At 40.4% G+C, this 18,991-nt stretch overlaps 1 protein-coding gene across 1 annotated transcript in view; it reads right to left on the reverse strand.

Annotated features, from left to right (window-relative positions):
• Positions 1 to 18,991, reverse strand: part of LOC126175644 (phosphoinositide 3-kinase regulatory subunit 4) — a 189,732-nt gene that overhangs the window by 83,244 nt on the left and 87,497 nt on the right. Inside the window, exon 13 of the mRNA XM_049922534.1 lies at positions 16,514 to 16,662. Coding sequence (XP_049778491.1) covers positions 16,514 to 16,662 — 149 coding nt within the window. The remainder of the gene's footprint in view (positions 1 to 16,513; positions 16,663 to 18,991) is intronic.

Genomic DNA, 18,991 nt, shown 5'->3' on the forward strand with positions numbered 1-18,991 from the left:
GACATCTGTCAACACCTGCTTTCTTTGGGATTGGAATTATTATATTCTTCTTGAAGTCTGAAGGTATTTCGCCTGTCTCATACATCTTGCTCACCAGACGGTAGAGTTTTGTCAGGACTGGCTCTCCCAAGGCTGTCAGTAGTTTTAATGGAATGTTGTCTACTCCGGGGGCCTTGTTTCGACTCAGGTCTTTCAGTGCTCTGCCAAACTCTTCACGCAGTATCATATCTCCTATTTCATCTACATCTACATCCTCTTCCATTTCCATAATATTGTCCTCAAGTACATCGCCCTTGTATACACCTTCTATATACTCCTTCCACCTTTCTGCTTTCCATTCTTTGCTTAGAACTGGGTTTCCATCAAACCTCTTGATATTCATGCAAGTGGTTCTCCTTTCTCCAAAGGTATCTTTAATTTTCCTGAAGGCAGTATCTATCTTACCCCTAGTGAGATAAACCTCTACATCCTTACATTTGTTCTCTAGCCATGCCTGTTTAGCCATTTTGCACTTCCTGTCGATATCATTATTGAGACCTTTGTATTCCTTTTTGCCTGCTTCATTTACTGCATTTCTATATTTTCTCCTTTCATCAATTAAATTCAATATTTCTTCAGTTACCCAAGCGTTCCTACCAGCCCTCGTCTTTTTACCTATTTGATCCTCTGCTGCCTTCACTATTTCATGCCTCAAAGCTACCCACTCCTCTTCTACTGTATTTCTTTCCCCCATTCCTGACAATTGTTCCCTTATGCTGTCCCTGAAACTCTCTACAACCTCTGGTTCTTTCAGTTTATCCAGGTCCCATCTCCTTAAATTGCCACCTTTTTGTAGTTTCTTCAGTTTTAATCTACAGTTCATAACCAATAGATTGTGGTTAGAGTCCACATCTGCCCCTGGAAATGTCTTACAATTTAAAACCTGGTTCCTAAATCTCTGTCTTACCATTATATAATCTGTCTGATACCTTTTAGTATCTCCAGGGTTCTTCCAGGTATACAACCTTCTTTCACGATTCTTGAACCAAGTGTTAGCTATGATTAAGTTATGCTCTGCACAAAATTCTACCAGGCGGCTTCCTCTTTCATTTCTCTCCCCCAATCCATATTCACCTACTATGTTTCCTTCTCTCCCTTTTCCTACTCTCGAATTCCAGTCACCCATGACTATTAAATTTTCGTCTCCTTTCACTACCTGAATAATTTCTTTTATTTCATCGCACATTTCATCAATTTCTTCATCATCTGCAGAGCTAGTTGGCATATAAACTTGTACTACTGTAGTAGGCGTGGGCTTCGTGTCAATCTTGGCCACAATAATACGTTCACTATGCTGTTTGTAGTAGCTTACCCGCACTCCTATTTTTTTATTCATTATTAAACTTACTCCTGCATTACCCCTATTTGATTTTGTATTTATAACCCTGTATTCACCTGACCAAAAGTCTTGTTCCTCCTGCCACCGAACTTCACTAATTCCCACTATATCTAACTTTAACCTATGCGTTTCCCATTTTAGATTTTCTAACCTACCTGCCCGATTAAGGGATCTGACATTCCAAACTCCGATCCGTAGAACACCAGTTTTCTTTCTCCTGATAACAACGTCCTCTTGAGTAGTCCCCGCCCGGAGATCCGAATGGGGGACTATTTTACCTCCAGAATATTTTACCCAAGAGGACGCCATCATCATTTAATCATACAGTAAAGCTGCATGCCGTCAGGAAAAGTTACGGCTGTAGTTTCCCCTTGCTTTCAGCCGTTCGCAATACCAGAACAGCAAGGTCATTTTGGTTAGTGTTACAAGGCCAGATCAGTCAATCATCCAGACTGTTGCCCCTGCAACTACTGAAAAGGCTGCTGCCCCTCTTCAGAAACCACACATTTGTCTGGCCTCTCAACAGATACCCTGCCGCTGTGGTTGCACCTACGGTACAGCTACCTGTATCGTTGGGAGGCACGCAAGCCTCCCCACCAACGACAAGGTCCATGGTTCATGGTTTATGAGATCCATGGTTTATGAGATATCTTGAAATTTATAATTTTGCAGTACAGAGGTGTTATAAATTTGCAGACAGTAGTTCACTATTATTCAGAACTGATAGTTACATAATGTTCACATTCCATTCTGACTTTTAATCATGGATGAGGTTTGTGTATACCGTATTTACTCGAATCTAAGCCGCACTCGAATCTAAGCCGCACCTGAAAAATGAGACTCGAAATAAAGGAAAAAAAAATTTCCCGAATCTAAGCCGCACCTGAAATTTGAGACTCGAAATTCAAGGGGAGAGAAAAGTTCTAGGCCGCACCTCCAAATCGAAACAAAGTTTGTCCATTGTAATATGAGACACAATTTAGGTCGAATGAATGATACAGCTACAGTAGTTTGGTTCGAGTCTAAGCTTAGCAGTTACGCTTTACCACGTAGCCATTGCTATGCGTCAGGCGCTTGTCCGTATTTATACGGGTGCCCTTCCTTTTTCACGTGCTTCGTCTGGTTTGAATCGCTTGCTTATTTTGCTTTGATCTGATAATTGCCGTTTTCTTTGTTATAGGTGTTTGCGTCACTCTTAAGCTGAAAATGCATTACTGCACTGTGTCGTGCATTGTTTGTCGCATCCTGATAGTGCGTGTTTACGGCCTGTCGCGGCTAGCGGCACGGCTTGCTTTTGTGCGCGCTACCGCCGCGTACAATTAAAAAAAAAAAAAAAAAAGAGGAATCGTCTCATTAGCGAAACAATGGCAAGAGACCGCTATTTGTTGTTACTTACACTGCTGCTTTCTTTGATAATGATCAACAAGAATCAAATAATAGACTGCGTATGATAGAACATGTTCTGAACAAAAGTTAGGCGAAAATTTTTCTCCGTTTGAAAATCTTTGCGGTCGCTTCTTTATTACATCAAATTCTGCACAGAAATTAGAGTCATTTTAGATTTAAAAATCTAGTCAGTTGCCGTGCTTCATTTCTGACTGTATCACTATTAGGCATAAGAATAATACGAATATAAACATGACACGATACGTATATTCTTCCGCGTTTGCTGTTGTCTCACTCTAATTTCGTAGTTCATTAGGCAGACAGGATTTAAATGAGATAGCAGCAAACACGAAAGAATACATGGCAATATGTTTATATTCGTATAATTCTTATGGTGAAGAGAATACTGTATATGATTCAAATTTCATCAGGTTCCTATTAGCAACCATCTCTTCTAACAGATAGGAAAAAATTCAGAACATAGAGTTGGCCATATTGACAAACATCCCAAACAGTCTTGCCAGTCAGATTTTCGTAGTACTCTGAAATTGTGCTACATTCGAAGATGAACAATACGGAATTTGTATTTACTTCGTTGGATAATGTATGAAAATGCAGTGGTCGAAACTCACGGCGGAGAAAAAAAGCTCGTCTTCTCCTTTTTTTTTAATTTATTTACTGACGCTGAGATTTTGGCGCCAGTATTTATCCTCTACAAAGTATGCCTGCGTAGCGCTACATATATTCGGCGGCAGAAGTTAGTTGTGGCGGCATGTACTGACATTTTTCATAACTTCTGCTTGCTTTGCACTCGATTCTAAGCCGCAGGCGGTTTTTTGGATTACGAAAACCGGAAAAAAAGTGCGGCTTAGATTCGAGTAAATACGGTAATCTTGGAGCCAGTTCATTTCCCATGTAACGAACTTCGATGTCACAACAAAAATAACACTGATATTAGCAAAAATAACACAGAATTTGGCAAAAAACACTAAATTTGCCAAAAAATAATCTAGAATTTGACAAAAAGAAGCAAATTTGACAAAAAGCAGCAGCAAATTTGACAAAACAGCAAATGTGATGAAAACCTCAAAATTTGGCAATAAATAACACCAAATTCTGCAAAATAAACATCATCAGATTTCCCAAAAAACATTGAATTTGGCAAAACAATAACAACAAGTTTGATACAAAAACACCGAACATGGCAAAAAAATTGACACAATTTGCCAAAAAAAATTAATTTGAAAAAAAAAAAACAGTAGATTTGGCAAAAACGTAATACTGAACTTAGTAAGAAAAATAATACAACATCTGGCAAGAAAAATAACACCAAATTAGATAACGAAATCAAATTTGACAAAAGAATAAGCAAAAAGCAACACCTAAGTTGCAATAAACAATACCTACATTGGAAGAAACAACACCAAATTTGGCAAAAAATAACACCAAATTTACCAGGAGACAGCAGATTTGATGAAAGAAAATTACACAGTATTTTGAAAAAACACCACCAACTTTGGCTGAAAATGATATCAAATGTGGCAAAAAAGAACAGAAGTTGGCAAAAAAGTACACAGAATTTGACAAAATGTACTGAATTTGGCAAAAGTATTAAGTAATATGCAAAAAACAAAAAGGGAATCTGGCAAAAAAAAACACCAATTTTGGCAAAAAATAACACTAAATTTGGCTATAAAACAAAATTATTTTTTCCTGTCCCTGTGCTTGACTTTTAGATTTATTACTTCTGGCTACTAATTCTATTTGCAAAAACTTTCATAGACAGTATCCACATATTCCACTGCATGCACCTACAAAATTTTATCATGGTACCACACAGAGCTCATGAGGTATAAAGTCATCAACAGTGAGATGCGTGAAAAAATGGCACATTGTGCATGACATTTAAATATATTACTTCTTTGCTACTAACTCTGTTCACAACAGTTTGTAGGCAGTATCCACATAAGCCGCTGAATGTACCTACATAATTATATCATTATATGACACACAGATCAGGACACAAGATGTCATAAACACTGAGATGTGTGAAAAATTGCTGCATCGTGCATGGCATCTAAATTTATTACTTCTTTGCTACTAACTCTATTTGCATCTTATTTCACAGACATTATCCACATATGCCACTGAATACACCTACACAAATATATCATTGTACAACACATTGTTCAAGATGTATGATGTCATAAACACTAGATGCGTGAAAAAATGCCGCATCATGCATGAAGTTTTAATACATTTATTCTTTACTACATGACACTCCTGTAGTCAAGTCAAGTTAAGGAAATACCTGACACCTGGCAGCACTTTTGACAGCTTTCAACTGTGTGTGCAAATGGCAGTAGGTGAAAACAATAGCTGTCTAGAGTGCTAAGAGGTGTTGACATAGAGACATTTACAAAATCACGTTGCAGACATGTGAAACAGCTGTGCCCAACCTACAAAATTTCAAAGGTGTTTTCACAAATACACAGAAATTATTTTTTTTTAAATTTACACACTACATGCAATAAAAAAGTGAAAGTTATTACATGGAAACTGAGATGCCACCAGAGAATTATTATATTAGACCAAACCAGGTCATGAACCCAGATCTCCTTCCCTATTGTGAACAGTCGCCTTAACCATCAGGATATCTGAGCATGCCTCAACAGCAATCAAGCTATTCCTGCACAACCTATGGGAGAATCTCTGACAGTAGTGTTCCGAAATGAATATGGAAATAACAATGACACAGAAAGTTTATGTCTGGCCTGAAAGTATAGATAGATCTAATGGTTTAAGAAGATCCTCATTATAAACAGGAAATCCAGATTAAAGTCCTGGCCTGGCATAAATTTTCAACTGTCACCATAAACTTGTTGCAATACAGATTCAGCAAATCTGAAGGTTACCATGATATCATCCCACATCATTCATCTTCAGTGATTTCAATGTTGTCACTCTGTTCATTTCATTTCAGTGCATTTAAATCAATTCCATTGTTACATTCATTCTATTACAACAACATTTTAAAAACATGTGGTATATCTCAGTCTGCACAGGTGGGGAATAATTAATTCGATGATTAAGGAAATATTGGGAGAAGGAAGAAGGGAAAAGGAGAAGAAAAAGAAAAGAAACGGGTAGGCAGCAAGAAAAAGTGTTTGACACCTTCATTTTTAACCTCCAAAAAAGATTTTTTCACCATGTTAAATTTCAGTACCTACAATAAAACATTTTTTCTATGTGGTGTTTCCTTTTATCTTGTTTCTGTAAGTTTTTCCTGCAGAAGTGCTGCAACATACAAGGCATCAATTCTAACAATGCATTTAAACTAAATGAAATTCTCTTGCAGTAATAATGACAAACACCACTCAATTAAATCATAAAATTTTAAAAATAACATATGTACAGATCACTTCTGAAAGTCTGATCTACATGGATTAGTTTGCAGTAGTGTAAGTGAAGATAAGCAGATTTGTATATTTCTCCTCTTTCCTACTTTTTAGTTGTAAATCTGCCCCACCTTCAAACAGCTATTTGTTAATGGTTCTGTAATGTCTACAATGTTGGATAAGGATTACTTTTACGAAAAAACCATAAATACCATCACATAAATGCTTTGGCAAGGCAGCCACAAATTACTGTCCAACAACATTTTTTCCTTGTTACCTGTCATCATCATTAGTTGCTGGATCACATAACATTCTCGACCCAAGGACAGATGCAAATATTATCTACATTCCTCATCATTTTACAACCACTTTCATTGTGAGCAGATACCAGGACACCAATTGCTGTGGGTGCAATTAAAGTATAGCCCACTATAAACTAAAACTGGATCCAGGCATCATGGCAAGATAAAGGGAAATTTTATAAGGAACTGAAATCATGCTGTATTGTTGGGTTGTGATCGGACTGCTTTTGGACATGTTCTACATCCATTAGCACTTAATAAGAGTTGAATGTTGTGCATCCCGCAATAATTTTAAAATTCAGTGCGACAGGTCAATACTGACCGCTGTGCAATTAAAATGTTGGGCGAGAAGTTTGAAGAGACATTGTCAACAACAAAAAGATATATGAGATTTTAAAAAAAAAATTAAAAAAACTGGGTGTACGCCCAAAAACATTAAGAATTTAAGAGTTGTAATTAGATGAAGCTGACTGACATTGGTTTATACCCGGGTTTTCCACGATACAATTAGCCAAATTTTACACAATAATATAGATATTTATCTATTCAAAAGATAAAGTTTGTTAAAGACATTGGAATTATTCGATCATGATGCAGCAGCGTGTGCTGCTTCGAAACTTCAGACAGGTTAAAATTGTGTGCCAGACTGGACTCTATCTCGGAACCTTGCCTTTTGCACACAATGCTTTTATCAACTGAGATATCCATGCACAATTTGTGATCCGTCATACTTTAAGTTCTTCAGAACCTCTCTTTGACTTTCCTGATTTCATAGAAGTTTTCCCGCACACCACACTTGACATGTGCTCCTGGAAGAAAGGATCTCACAGAGAAATGGTTCAGCTACAGCCTAGGTATTATTTCCAGAGTGATCTTTCACTCTGTACCAGAAAGTGGTCTGTTTTGTAGCTTGCTGACAGATGAAAAAAGCATCTCAGACTGGGATCATGTCCCAGCAAGACACACTGTTTTTAACTTGTATCTATGTCAACTCTCTGCAAACCAAAATGAGGTGCATGACAGAGGGTACTTCCAATTGTACCACGTATTAGGGTTTCTTCCCAATCATCTTGTTGCTTCCACTGATTAATGACTCATGAGCCCCCATATGCATCAGCACAAATAAAAAAATTGAAAAGCAAGAAAAACTCTGTTCATAGGCACTCCTTAATACATGGTAGGATTTCTAAAATGTTGGTTGTCGCTGCCCAGGGGCCAACCAATGTATCTGTTGAATTAACCCTAAATAAATTCAATTGGACATTCAACATATGCAGCTAGGAATTTGCGGTGAAATAATTTTCACTACTCACAGCATTTCGAAATTTTTAACAAACTTCAAACATTCACAAAAATAATTGAAGTTCCTTTAGAACCATGTCTAAAGTTAAAGTTCAGTAATCGCAAACAAAAGAAATTCTAAGTGTAGATCACTCTTGAAGTCAACTGCAGAAAAATGTTTATAAAATTAAGACTACGTTGGTCAACCTGAAATATTCAGAGAACACATATTGAAATTTTTTTAAAGTATTAACTATCAACAGATACAAATATCAGAAGTCCCCAACGCAACCTGTTCTCCTGATGTGAAATCTTCTAAATCCACACAAGCTGAAAATGTTTCAGTGTTGACTATCAAAACACATGAAAATCACAGGTCAACAACCAAATACTTAGAAATATTTCCGATACATTCGTGATGTGACTTACAGCTGCCCACACGTCCTGTCTCTTCCAGATCTGAACCCTGACTGCCACACGAATGAGAGTGCCCCCACATGAAAATGGCCACTGTTCTTTATACCTTCGCATTGATGTGACTCAAATTTGCACACTTCTGACTTCCAATAACATAATCAAAACTATAAATTTAGTGTTACATGCATGTATTGTGTATCAATTTGGATGTAAATTTCATCAGCTTTCTAATGGTGATTGTAGTTTTTAGGTAACTCAAATGGTTTAGTCACAAATAATGTTTTTGTCCAGTTAGACACTACTCTGCACTTTATGCTATCAATAAAAGTACACAATTACAACCAATTAACCTCATGCATCCCTTGTAATATCTCTCTATTAATGGTGCTGCAATTTGCAATATTTCCTATTTTACTTAAGGAATAATTCAAGTTTTTGTGCTCGCAATGTAATTCCAGTCTGTAATTTAAAATATGCAATATTTACAAAAATCTACTGTAGCAATCTGATAGCACTCATAGAGATCAATACATAGACACTATGTCTGTAAGAATCACTTAATTCATTCTTCGGGTATTAATTTTTAAAGGTCATTTTATACATAAAATACACTGAGGTGACAAAGTCATGGGATATACGCATATACAGATGGGCAGTAGTATTGGCTACACTAGGTATAAAAGGGCAATGCATTGGCAGAGCTGTCATTTGCACTCAGTTGATACATGTGAAAAGATGTCCGATGTGATTATGGCTACATGACGGGAATTAACAGACTTTCAACGCGGAATTGTAGTCGGAGCTACATACATGGGACATACCATTTCAGAGATTGGTATGGAATTTAATATTCCAAGATCCACAGTGTCAAAAGTGTACTGAGAATACCACATTTCAGGCATTACCTCTCATCACATACAACACAGTGGCTGACGGCCTACACTTAATGACCGAGAGCAGCATAGAGTTGTCAGGGCTAACAGACAACAACACTGCAAGAAATAACCACAGAAATCATTGTGGGATGTGCCATAAACATATCCATTAGAACAGTGTGGTTTGTTGTTTGCTTTGTTTTAGGACACAAAAACAACTAGTGTCATATGCACCCACATCAGATCTCTAGAACACAAAGACAAAGAGAAGAGTTAAAAACGACTACACGTGATGGAAGAGAAGACAGCTAAAAACAAGTACGTGGAGAAAGTTCTATAAAATACGCCATAGAGAAATGGAGGCCATGAATTAAAAATTAAATGGTTTTTGCCAGTCAGGAAATTGCAGACCATCAAAGGCTGAGCACAATGAGTACAGGTGGGGGAGCACCACTTAACAAATGGCAATGGCTAAAAAGACAGTGCCTAATAAGCAAACTAACTAAAATGATCTCCTCACATGGAGAGGGCCTAGAGGAGGTCGTCCAAGCTGCTGGAAGAGGCTTAATAACCCGAAGCTTGTTCCCATGAAGTAAGGACAAGTGATGATACCAAAGTGACACCTTCTGCCGACAGATGGAAACACAGAGATCATCAGAGGGAATGTAAGAACTAGCGGGCTGAAGTATGAGGACTGCAGCCTTGGCAGCAGCATCAGCGGCTCGTTTCTTGTCAGACCAACGTGACCAGGAACCCACATAAACATCACAGTGGCTCCATCAAGGGTGAGCAAGTGACAGCTCTCCTGGACCCATTGCACGAAGGGATGGACAGTGTAAGCACACACAGGATTTGAAGGGCACTGAGAGAGTCAGAGTAGATGATGCAATTGAAAAGCCTGTGTCGTCAGGTGTAATGCGTGGCCTGATACAGGGCAAAGAGCTCTGCTGTAAATAGTGAGCAGTGTTCTGGAAGCCGGTAGCAAAAGACATCAGTGCCAATGATGAAGGCGTATCCAGCACCACGGTCAGTCTGAGAGCCATCAGCGTACACAAAGGTACTACCGCAAAGTTCCATGCGCAGGTCGTGAAACTAAAGGCAACAAAAGCAAGGCTGAAGTAGCCCTTAGGAAGCGAATGAAGGCCAAGGTGAACATGGGCCGCAGCAGAAAGCCAAGATGATGAAGGTTTTACACCCATCAGGAAAGTTGCAGATAGCGTGAAGTTAAGCTACCAGAGTAAGAACCGAAAGTGAACTCCAGGAGGTAACAGAGAAGAGGGATGCGCCCCATATTGGTGATCAAAGGAATCGTCAAAGAAGGAGTTGGTGGCCAAGTCTGGCAGACAAATGGCACGCATATCTGCTGAGTAGAAATTCACTGTGGTAGGACAATGGTAGTTCTGCGGCTGCTGCATACAGACTCTCAACCAGGCTAGTGTAAAAGGTACCAGAAGTCAAACGGATGCCATGATGGTGGATAGTAAGGAGACGGCGTAAGGGGGATGGATGTGCACATGCATAAACAAAACACCCACAGTCTAGTTTCAAACGGACAAGGGACCAGTACAAACAGAGGAGGGTGGGTAGATCTGCTCCCCCGGAAGTACCACTGAAGACACATGGGAAACTGAAGAACCGCGTTCTACGGGCTGCCAGGTTAAGACACATGGGAGGACCAAGAAAGTTTCCTATCAAGCATGAGTCCCAGGAATTTTGTAGTTTCAACAAATGGAAGAGCAACAGGCACAAGATGTAAAGATGGTGGAAGAAACTAATTGTGCCACCAGAAATTCATACAAACGGTTCTGTCAGTGGAAAAATGAAAGCCAATGTCGGTGCTCCATGAGTAAAGACAATCGAGACATTGCTGAAGACACTGCTCAATGAGACAGGTCCATGGAGAACTGCAATAGATGGAAAAGTCATCTATGAAAAGGGAGCTGGAGATGCCTGATGGGAGTCAGGCAATTATAGGGTTAATGGTGATAGCAAAGACGATGACACTAAGGATGGAACGCTGAGGCACACTGTTTTTCTGTAGAAAGGTATCTGACAAGGCAGAACCCACACATACCTTGAAAACACAGTCTTTTCAAAATTCCTGAAGGAAACGGGGCAGGTAGCCATGGAAGTCCCACTTGTAGACAGTACAGAGGATACCAGTCCTCGAGCAGGTACCGTAGGCTGTCTCCAAATTGAAAAACAAGGCCACAGTCTGTGGTTTCCATAGAAAACCATTCATGACAAGAGTGGATAAAGTGATGAGATGGTCAACTGCAGAACAGTGCACTTGAAATCCACACTGTGCAGGGGCTAGTAAATTGCGAGACTCGAGCCACCATACCAGCCAGGCATGAATCACATGTTCCATCACCTTGCAAACACAACTGGGGAGAGAAATGGGGCAGTAGCTAGAAGGAAGGTGTCTGTCCTTACCAGGCTTAGGTACGTGTATGACAGTGGCTGGGAAATGTGCCCTCTGCAGTTGTATGTATGAAGCAGGAAGTGCTTGACCACAAGATAAAGGTGCTGCAACATCTGAATATGAACATCATCTGGCCCTCGCACGGAGAATCAGGATGAAGTGAGAATATGATTTAGCTCCCTCATAGTAAAGACGGCATTGTAGCACTCACGATTCTGAGAAGAGAAGGGTATCGCCTGAGCCTATTCCAATCATTTTCGATGGAGGAAGGAAGGGTAATAATGGGAGCAGCTTGAAATCTCCGTAAAATGATTACAAAGGTGTTGGAGATAGCAATAGGGTCCACAATATCATCTGCTACTGTCAGGCCAGAAATTGGGGAACTGATCATCATGGTCCCAGAGAGCTGTCGGAGGTGGGGGAGTGGAACTGTTAAAAGAACTAGTGAATGAAATCCAGCTAACTTTATAGCTGTCCCGAAGAACACTGTGCACAGAACTATTTATAATGATTGCAGTTTGCCATCGTAGGATGACGGTTGAAAATGTGGAGAGCACGTCTCTGTGCACAAATTGCATTGTGGCATGCCTCAGTCCACCAAGGGACTGGGACACAGCATGGTAAAGAGGAAGTGCGAGGAATGGAACATTTCTGTGGTGGTAAAGATAACATTTGTAAGATATTCTATCTGGTCATTACAACTGGGGAAATGGGGGTAGAAGCCAGCAAATGGATAGCACACAGGAAATGGTCACTCAAGTATGTGTCAAGAGAGAAGGGACCACTTGAGATGAGGAGTAAGCTGGGCAGTGCAGAAGGATAGGTCCAAATGGGAACAGGTGTGCGTGGAGTCTGAAAGGAATAAGGGTCCTCCTGTATTAAGGCATAGGAGGTTAAGTTGATTGAGAAGGTCAGGCAAGAGGGCACCTCTCAGACAGGTTCTGGGAGACCCCAAAGGGGATGATGCTCATTAAAGTTACTGAGCAGCAGAAAGTGGTGAGGTAGCTGCTCAGTAAACTGGAGGAAGTTTGTCCTGTTAACATTGAATGATAGAGGGAAGTAAATGGTACAAAGGGAAAAGGCCAAGTGAGGAAGGACAAGGCAAACTTCAACAGCTTGAAGGTGGGCAATCAAAGAGATGAACTGACTATGAACGTCATCCTGTATGAGCAGCATGACTCACCCATGTGACGAAATGCCGTCCTCAGTGGGAAAGTCAAAACAGACTAGGAAGAAATGCAAGAGCTCAAAGCAATCATGAGGACGCAATTTTGTTTCCTGAAGGGAGAGAACAAGTGGACACTGCAATTCTAAGAGCAGCCGTAAATCCTCTTTGTTGGATCGAAGACCGCAAACGTTCCATTGGATGGGAGTCATGACGAAGAAAAACTGAAGGGGTGTCACATTGGCGGCTTCCGAGTGACAGACTTTGAAGACTTGTTGCTACAGGGCAAAAAGGCTGGAGGATCCTGCTCCATGAGGCCTACACAAGCATCGGCATTCTCTTTCTGTATGCCTGCAGAGTCCAGGGCAGAAAAAGGATTGAAGGTGCACACCGGCGAGATGGTTGGCTGGGTGAGGGTATCATGTGGCGACACCATCAAAGAGGATCCTAGAGTGTGTGAAGGACAAGACTGTTTGCCTTTGTTTGGCTTCTTGGAGCCTTTCCAGTTGGCAGAGGAAGACTCAGATTTTGGTTGGCTGAAGGGACGTAGGAAGTCTTCACGGGAGTATTCCTTCTGTCCTTCTCGGTCTGCTGGTTACATAACTGGTGACTTCACCCCTTGAGGTACAAGTCTGGAGGCATGTTGCACAGCTGGAGGAGGAAATGGGGACACTATCAAGACATTGGGCAATTTGACAACTACGGTGCTAAATTTCAGGTCACATATCTGCGTGGCCATGTCCTTTCTGGAGCGAGATGTAACAAGAACAGTACTGTAGGTGCCAGATGGTAGAACGCAGGGGTTCCGACTATCCAACAACTTGAAAGCAATCGGGTAAGGTATTTTTTCCTTTACCCGGATCTCCTAGACAACCCAATCATCAAGATACATGGGACAATCGCAGCAGGAGGTGGCATGGTCATCACTGTTGCAGTTGATGCAGTGGGGAGGAGGAGGCAGACAATCGACCTCATGAGCATCCTCACCACAGGTTACACATTTGGCTAGGTGTAGACAGGACTCTCAAGTTTGGCTGTAATGATGACACTGATAGCAGCACATCAGGTTCGGAAGATATGGTCTGACTGTGATAACTTCATAACATGCTTTGATCTTTGACGGAAGAACCACTCTATCAAAAGTGAGAAAGAGAGTGCTTGTGGACACTAAGGAAGCATCTACATTTTTCATCACCCGAAGGACTGCAATGACAGCCTGATCAGAGAGGTACGTTTGGATTTCTGCCTCTGTAAGTCCATTGAGCAGCGTAGTGTAGATAACACCATGGAAGTGTTCAATGGGCCTTGACACAAAAAGGATAGCCACGGAGGAGCGATGCTGCAAGCAGTTGTTGTGCTTGAGGATTAGAAATAGTCTCCAAAAGCAAAGTGCCATTGCATAAACAAGAGCAGTATTTCACAGGGCCAGCAATTGCATCAACACCTTTCTGAGTAATAAACAGATGTACCATAGCAAAGGACTGAGTGTCTTCAGTACGTGAAACCACAAGGAACTGTGGTGCAGCTGAGAGGGTCTCTGAATCGTTAGCCTCATTCCGTTTATGTTTCATAGCCATTGACTGTGAAGATGATTGGTTCATTGCAAGAAAATCCCCCATGAGTGCCAGCGTCTCCAATGGTGCACTCCTTACAACTAGAGGCCCTCTTCAGAAGGGGGCGCACCCGCCTTAGGTGATTGTTTACACCTCAGGTCACACATCCCAAACACCTGCACCTGACAGAGGGACCGATTGGCAATATGGGAAGGTAGCAGCTCAGGCAATCACCCCTCCTTGCGCCTGGCCTGTACCAAGGGGTACGTACAAGAGCTTCCTGTTGACCCGGGGCTGAGAATTACGCGTTACCCAGTCACCTGATCAGACTTGTGGGTTGGCCTTTAGGAGCACACAGGGAGGAAGAAGGAAAAGAGGAATCTCAAACCCCGTAGCAGAGGAAGGATAGGAGAACGTGAACAAAGAAAGAGAAAATGAATGAAAAACAGTGGAGAGTATTCCGATATTGACTACCGAAACTGTGTAATACATTTTCGAAAACAGCCCAGACATGTTCCCCAAGGGAGGGGAAAAGAACAGCAGGAAGACAGACATGCAGCATGGAAGGGAAAAAATGCTGCAGAAGCTAGGGCTCCATGGTAGCCAAGCACAAACCCACCAAATAGCGTTGAGCCCCTGAGGGAAAGGGGGGGGGGGGGGGGGGTGAGAACAGTGCGATGAAACATGACATTAAGGGGCTATGGTAACACACGAGCAATGCAAGTACCTTTGGTAACAGCTTGACATCACCTGCACCACCTCTCCTTGGCTCATGAGCATTTCATCTGAATCCTAGCTGACTGAAAATCCATGGCCTGGTCAGACAAGTCCTGATTTCAGCTAGTAAGAACTGATGGTAGAGTTCCATTGTGGTGCAGACCCCACAAAGCCGTGGACCTAGGTTGTCAGCAAGGTACTGTCTAAAGCTGCTGGTGGCTCCATAACGGTGTGGGCTGTGTTTACATGGAACTAAACTGTTCATGGACAATGTTACAAAAAGGATAGGTTGCTAAAACCACATAGAGGGCATGTTGAGTCACCGATTGGCAAGACTGTCAAACAGGTAGTCTATCCTGTTCGTAATATTGTCATTATTCCATGCCTGATTTTCCATTGTTTGAACCGGTCATTGACTGGAAATGGTTATGTTTGGCTACTTGGAGACAATTTGAAGCCATTCATGGATTTCATGTTCCCAAACAATGATAGAATTTTTATGATAACAACGCACCATGTCACAATTGTTCGTAACTGGTTTGAAGGAAATTTTGGACAATTCAAGTGATTTGGCAACCTACATCACATGACATGAATCCCATCAAACATTTATAGGGCATAATCGATAGATCACTCCCTGACACCTCAGTGTCTTTAACATTAAATACCTCAAAAACTACACTTCATGCGAGGGCCTGTCTTCACCCATGCACTTTAAATTTTGTCTTTGTAGCCACGTTACTGGCTTCTCTGTAACTGGCTGGGTTTAGCCTTTATTAGAGTTACCCTTATTTGATATTTTCTCTACTCAGTTCAGTTGGCCATGGCAGATACTCTTCTAAGCCCACATTAACAGTTGGGTTTTTTACACCATGCGGCCTGAGCCTCCAGTAAGCTGACCTAAGCTCTAGATTTCTTGTACTCACAGGCCTGCTAATCACTGCTCCTCAAAGGGTGCTAACATCTATTGATGATACTACAGAAACAGAGCAAGTGGGCCAGCTTGGCCCCACAGCTGTCAAAACATGCCCTCTTGGCTGTCACAACACTTGCTGATTCAGCTGCTAATGTTACAACAGTGTGTGCACGCATGGCCACATCTTTTCATTCTTACTTTTCTTAAGTGCACTTCATTGTAGTTTAATATGGGGAAATATTAAATTTGGAAAAAATTATTATATTTGTTTTTATAGCTTTTCAAAATCAATCTTTTGTCTGCGTTGTACTGCAGCAAGTTCTTTGATTAAGCTTCTAGTCTATTTTACAAATATACCAACATAATACGTTTCATGATTAATGAAGCTAAACACCTTTACATGAGAGTGCCAGGATTATAAATAATTATTACTGCATAGGACCCTATTCATATGTCTGAGGACTCCAAATCAGCCACAGAAACCAGGTAATAACCAACAAATTATATTACTTTATATTTATGGATCAGTGAATTTCACAGAACTAAAATTATAAAATTCAGGATGAATATTCAGCTACAAAAAACACACACACACACACACACACACACACACACACACACACACACAGAGAGAGAGAGAGAGAGAGAGAGAGAGAGAGAGATATGCACAAACCATAAATATTTTATTATTTTGACTGACCTGCTGCAAAAGAGGAGTAAGAATGGGTGAACAGTGCCAACCAACATATGCTGCAACTCCCACAATACAGTCAAAAAATGACCCTCGGAGATGTCTGTCTTCTTTGTCATTTAAGAATGTTATCATATGAGACAGCAACACATCATTAGCTGGAAAACATAACGCAATACTGTGTAAGGACCACAAGTCAAGGCTTCATGAACTAAATAAAGAGAACCTTATCAAATACCATAAGAGAAGAAATTCAATTTTTAATGGTTAATAATTCATATCCATAACCAGCGTAAACTCTAATTAGAATTGTGACAATGTTTAAAACCAGTTATGTGTATTTGGTAAAAATCAAACTATTTAATACCAGCTACAATTGGTATAATTCATTATGATTGGCAATTTCACTGCGCATAAAGAAAAATATCAAAAATGTTACAATGGGTATTTTAGTTCTTAGATACATTTCATAGTCCAAAATATACAGAGATACATATTATTCAATGTGTAACTGCAAACCGTGTGAAAATTGTACTTAAAATATTAGGAACAGAAAACACGCAACAAAACAATGTCAAACATCTCATGTAGACCACTGTCCATGATAGAACAATATAGTGAGACAATTTTCACTGAAAAAGCACAACAACAAAGAAATTAACGTTTAATCTCTGGAACAAAATTAAATATACTTCCCCAAAGTCTCTCATAATGATATTAACCATATCCATCATCACACAAAGACCAGAATGTTTCAGTGACTTATGTGTCACCCATGTACCTGAGGCTCCACCGTACATAAACCAGCTTTTCAGTTGTATCTGGAGACAATCTGTTTCAAACGGGGTGTGAATATATCTGTGAGCGGACGAGTTATGCTCACTTGCTGTTAAGGATGGTAGTACATTCCAAATTATATCAGGAAATGAAGGTACGGATTGTTTAGTTCATAACTGTTTCCAACAAACATAAGGAGAAACATGTTTTGCAGCAATCCGTAAAGCATTCTGTTGGACAAAACCTTAGATTACCCGAAATTGTGCCAAATGTCACATAACACCACCACTGTCATGTCACAAAACTTTGCTAACTGTCGTGATGAAGTCTAGAGGCTGTGTTTCCCCCTCTTGAATGAGCATTTCCCCTTTAAAATGGGGATCCAGCATATCTGTCACAACAGCTTTACGTGCATACTTGTGACTCAGGGCCACTGTACTTTAATGGCAGATTTGTCTACTGGAGAAAGTGTATTACATCCTTGGGGTACTGAGTCTACTTCCCTAGAAATGGTACCAAAGGATGCATGTGCATCTGAAAGTACAGAATTATTGGCTTCTATCTTGCATTAGGCTTATGATATTGGTCACAAGACATGCCATGCTTCTTCAAATTGCTGCCATGTTTTGTTTGCTAACACAGAAGTGTTCTGTCACACTGCATAATTGGGCATACAATAGTTTGTAACATAGCCTCTTTATTCTTAAGTAAACTGTCCAAACAAATCACAGTACCTGCCCAACAAACAGATGTACAACAGCATTTCTCTTTCCTCTTTGTTTTCAATAAAGCTTGGGGGACATTGTGCTCTTATGGAATTTTACTATTTCTTCATTAGATGAAAGCACTCTTCCAGCATTTTCAGTGTCATTGTATCCTTTATTATGAGAATATGCTGAAAAGTAATGCCTCTGAATTTTTTTATTCTGTTCTCAATATCAGTTGAGATATTACATGTTACGCATATTACTTGGTCAACTTTCCTGCTTTACTGACAAAGCTGTATGCCTCTGCCTTTAGAGGGCTCTGAACAGTAGCGTGTAACATGTTGGTGTGTGGTTCAACTATATCGGTATATGGGGGAAAAAAAATACTGTAATTGAATTTCTAATTGTCCAATCACTAAGCACCCTTCCGTTCAGCACAAAAATGTCAGAGCACGCACGAGCATTGAGACATCTGCAACAAGCCAATGCCTTGGGTTCACTGGCATCAGTTGTTCTCTATACTGTCCTGACTTGGCCCCATCCAATTTTCATCTTTTTCCAAAACAACTTAGAGGACTTAATTTTGAGAGTGATGAAGCAGTGCAAGAAGAGATAAGGTTGTGGCTTCATCAACAAAGTAAAACATTCTAGAGTGACAGTATCAACAAACTCGTTTCTTGTTGGAGAAATATTTTCAGGGGCTCAGTTGAGAAATACATTTGTGTTGTGATTAGGTATAAGTACAACATGACCAGTACACTGAACACAACTTTATTCCACTGAAGCACTAACAACTTGAACACAGTATTGAAGTGACAATCAGCAGGAACCAATTACATACACTTCGAGAACTGAGGCTGAGAATAGTTTGGCTTGCCTTACATAGACTGAAGCCCGTGGTGTTCTCTGACACTGATCTCTCTCTTCTCTTCTCTCTCTCTCTCTCTCTCTCTCTCTCTCTCTCTCTCTCTCTCACACACACACACACACACACACACAACTG

This window comes from Schistocerca cancellata, chromosome 3 (assembly GCF_023864275.1).
Source record: "Schistocerca cancellata isolate TAMUIC-IGC-003103 chromosome 3, iqSchCanc2.1, whole genome shotgun sequence".
NCBI lineage: Eukaryota > Metazoa > Arthropoda > Insecta > Orthoptera > Acrididae > Schistocerca > Schistocerca cancellata.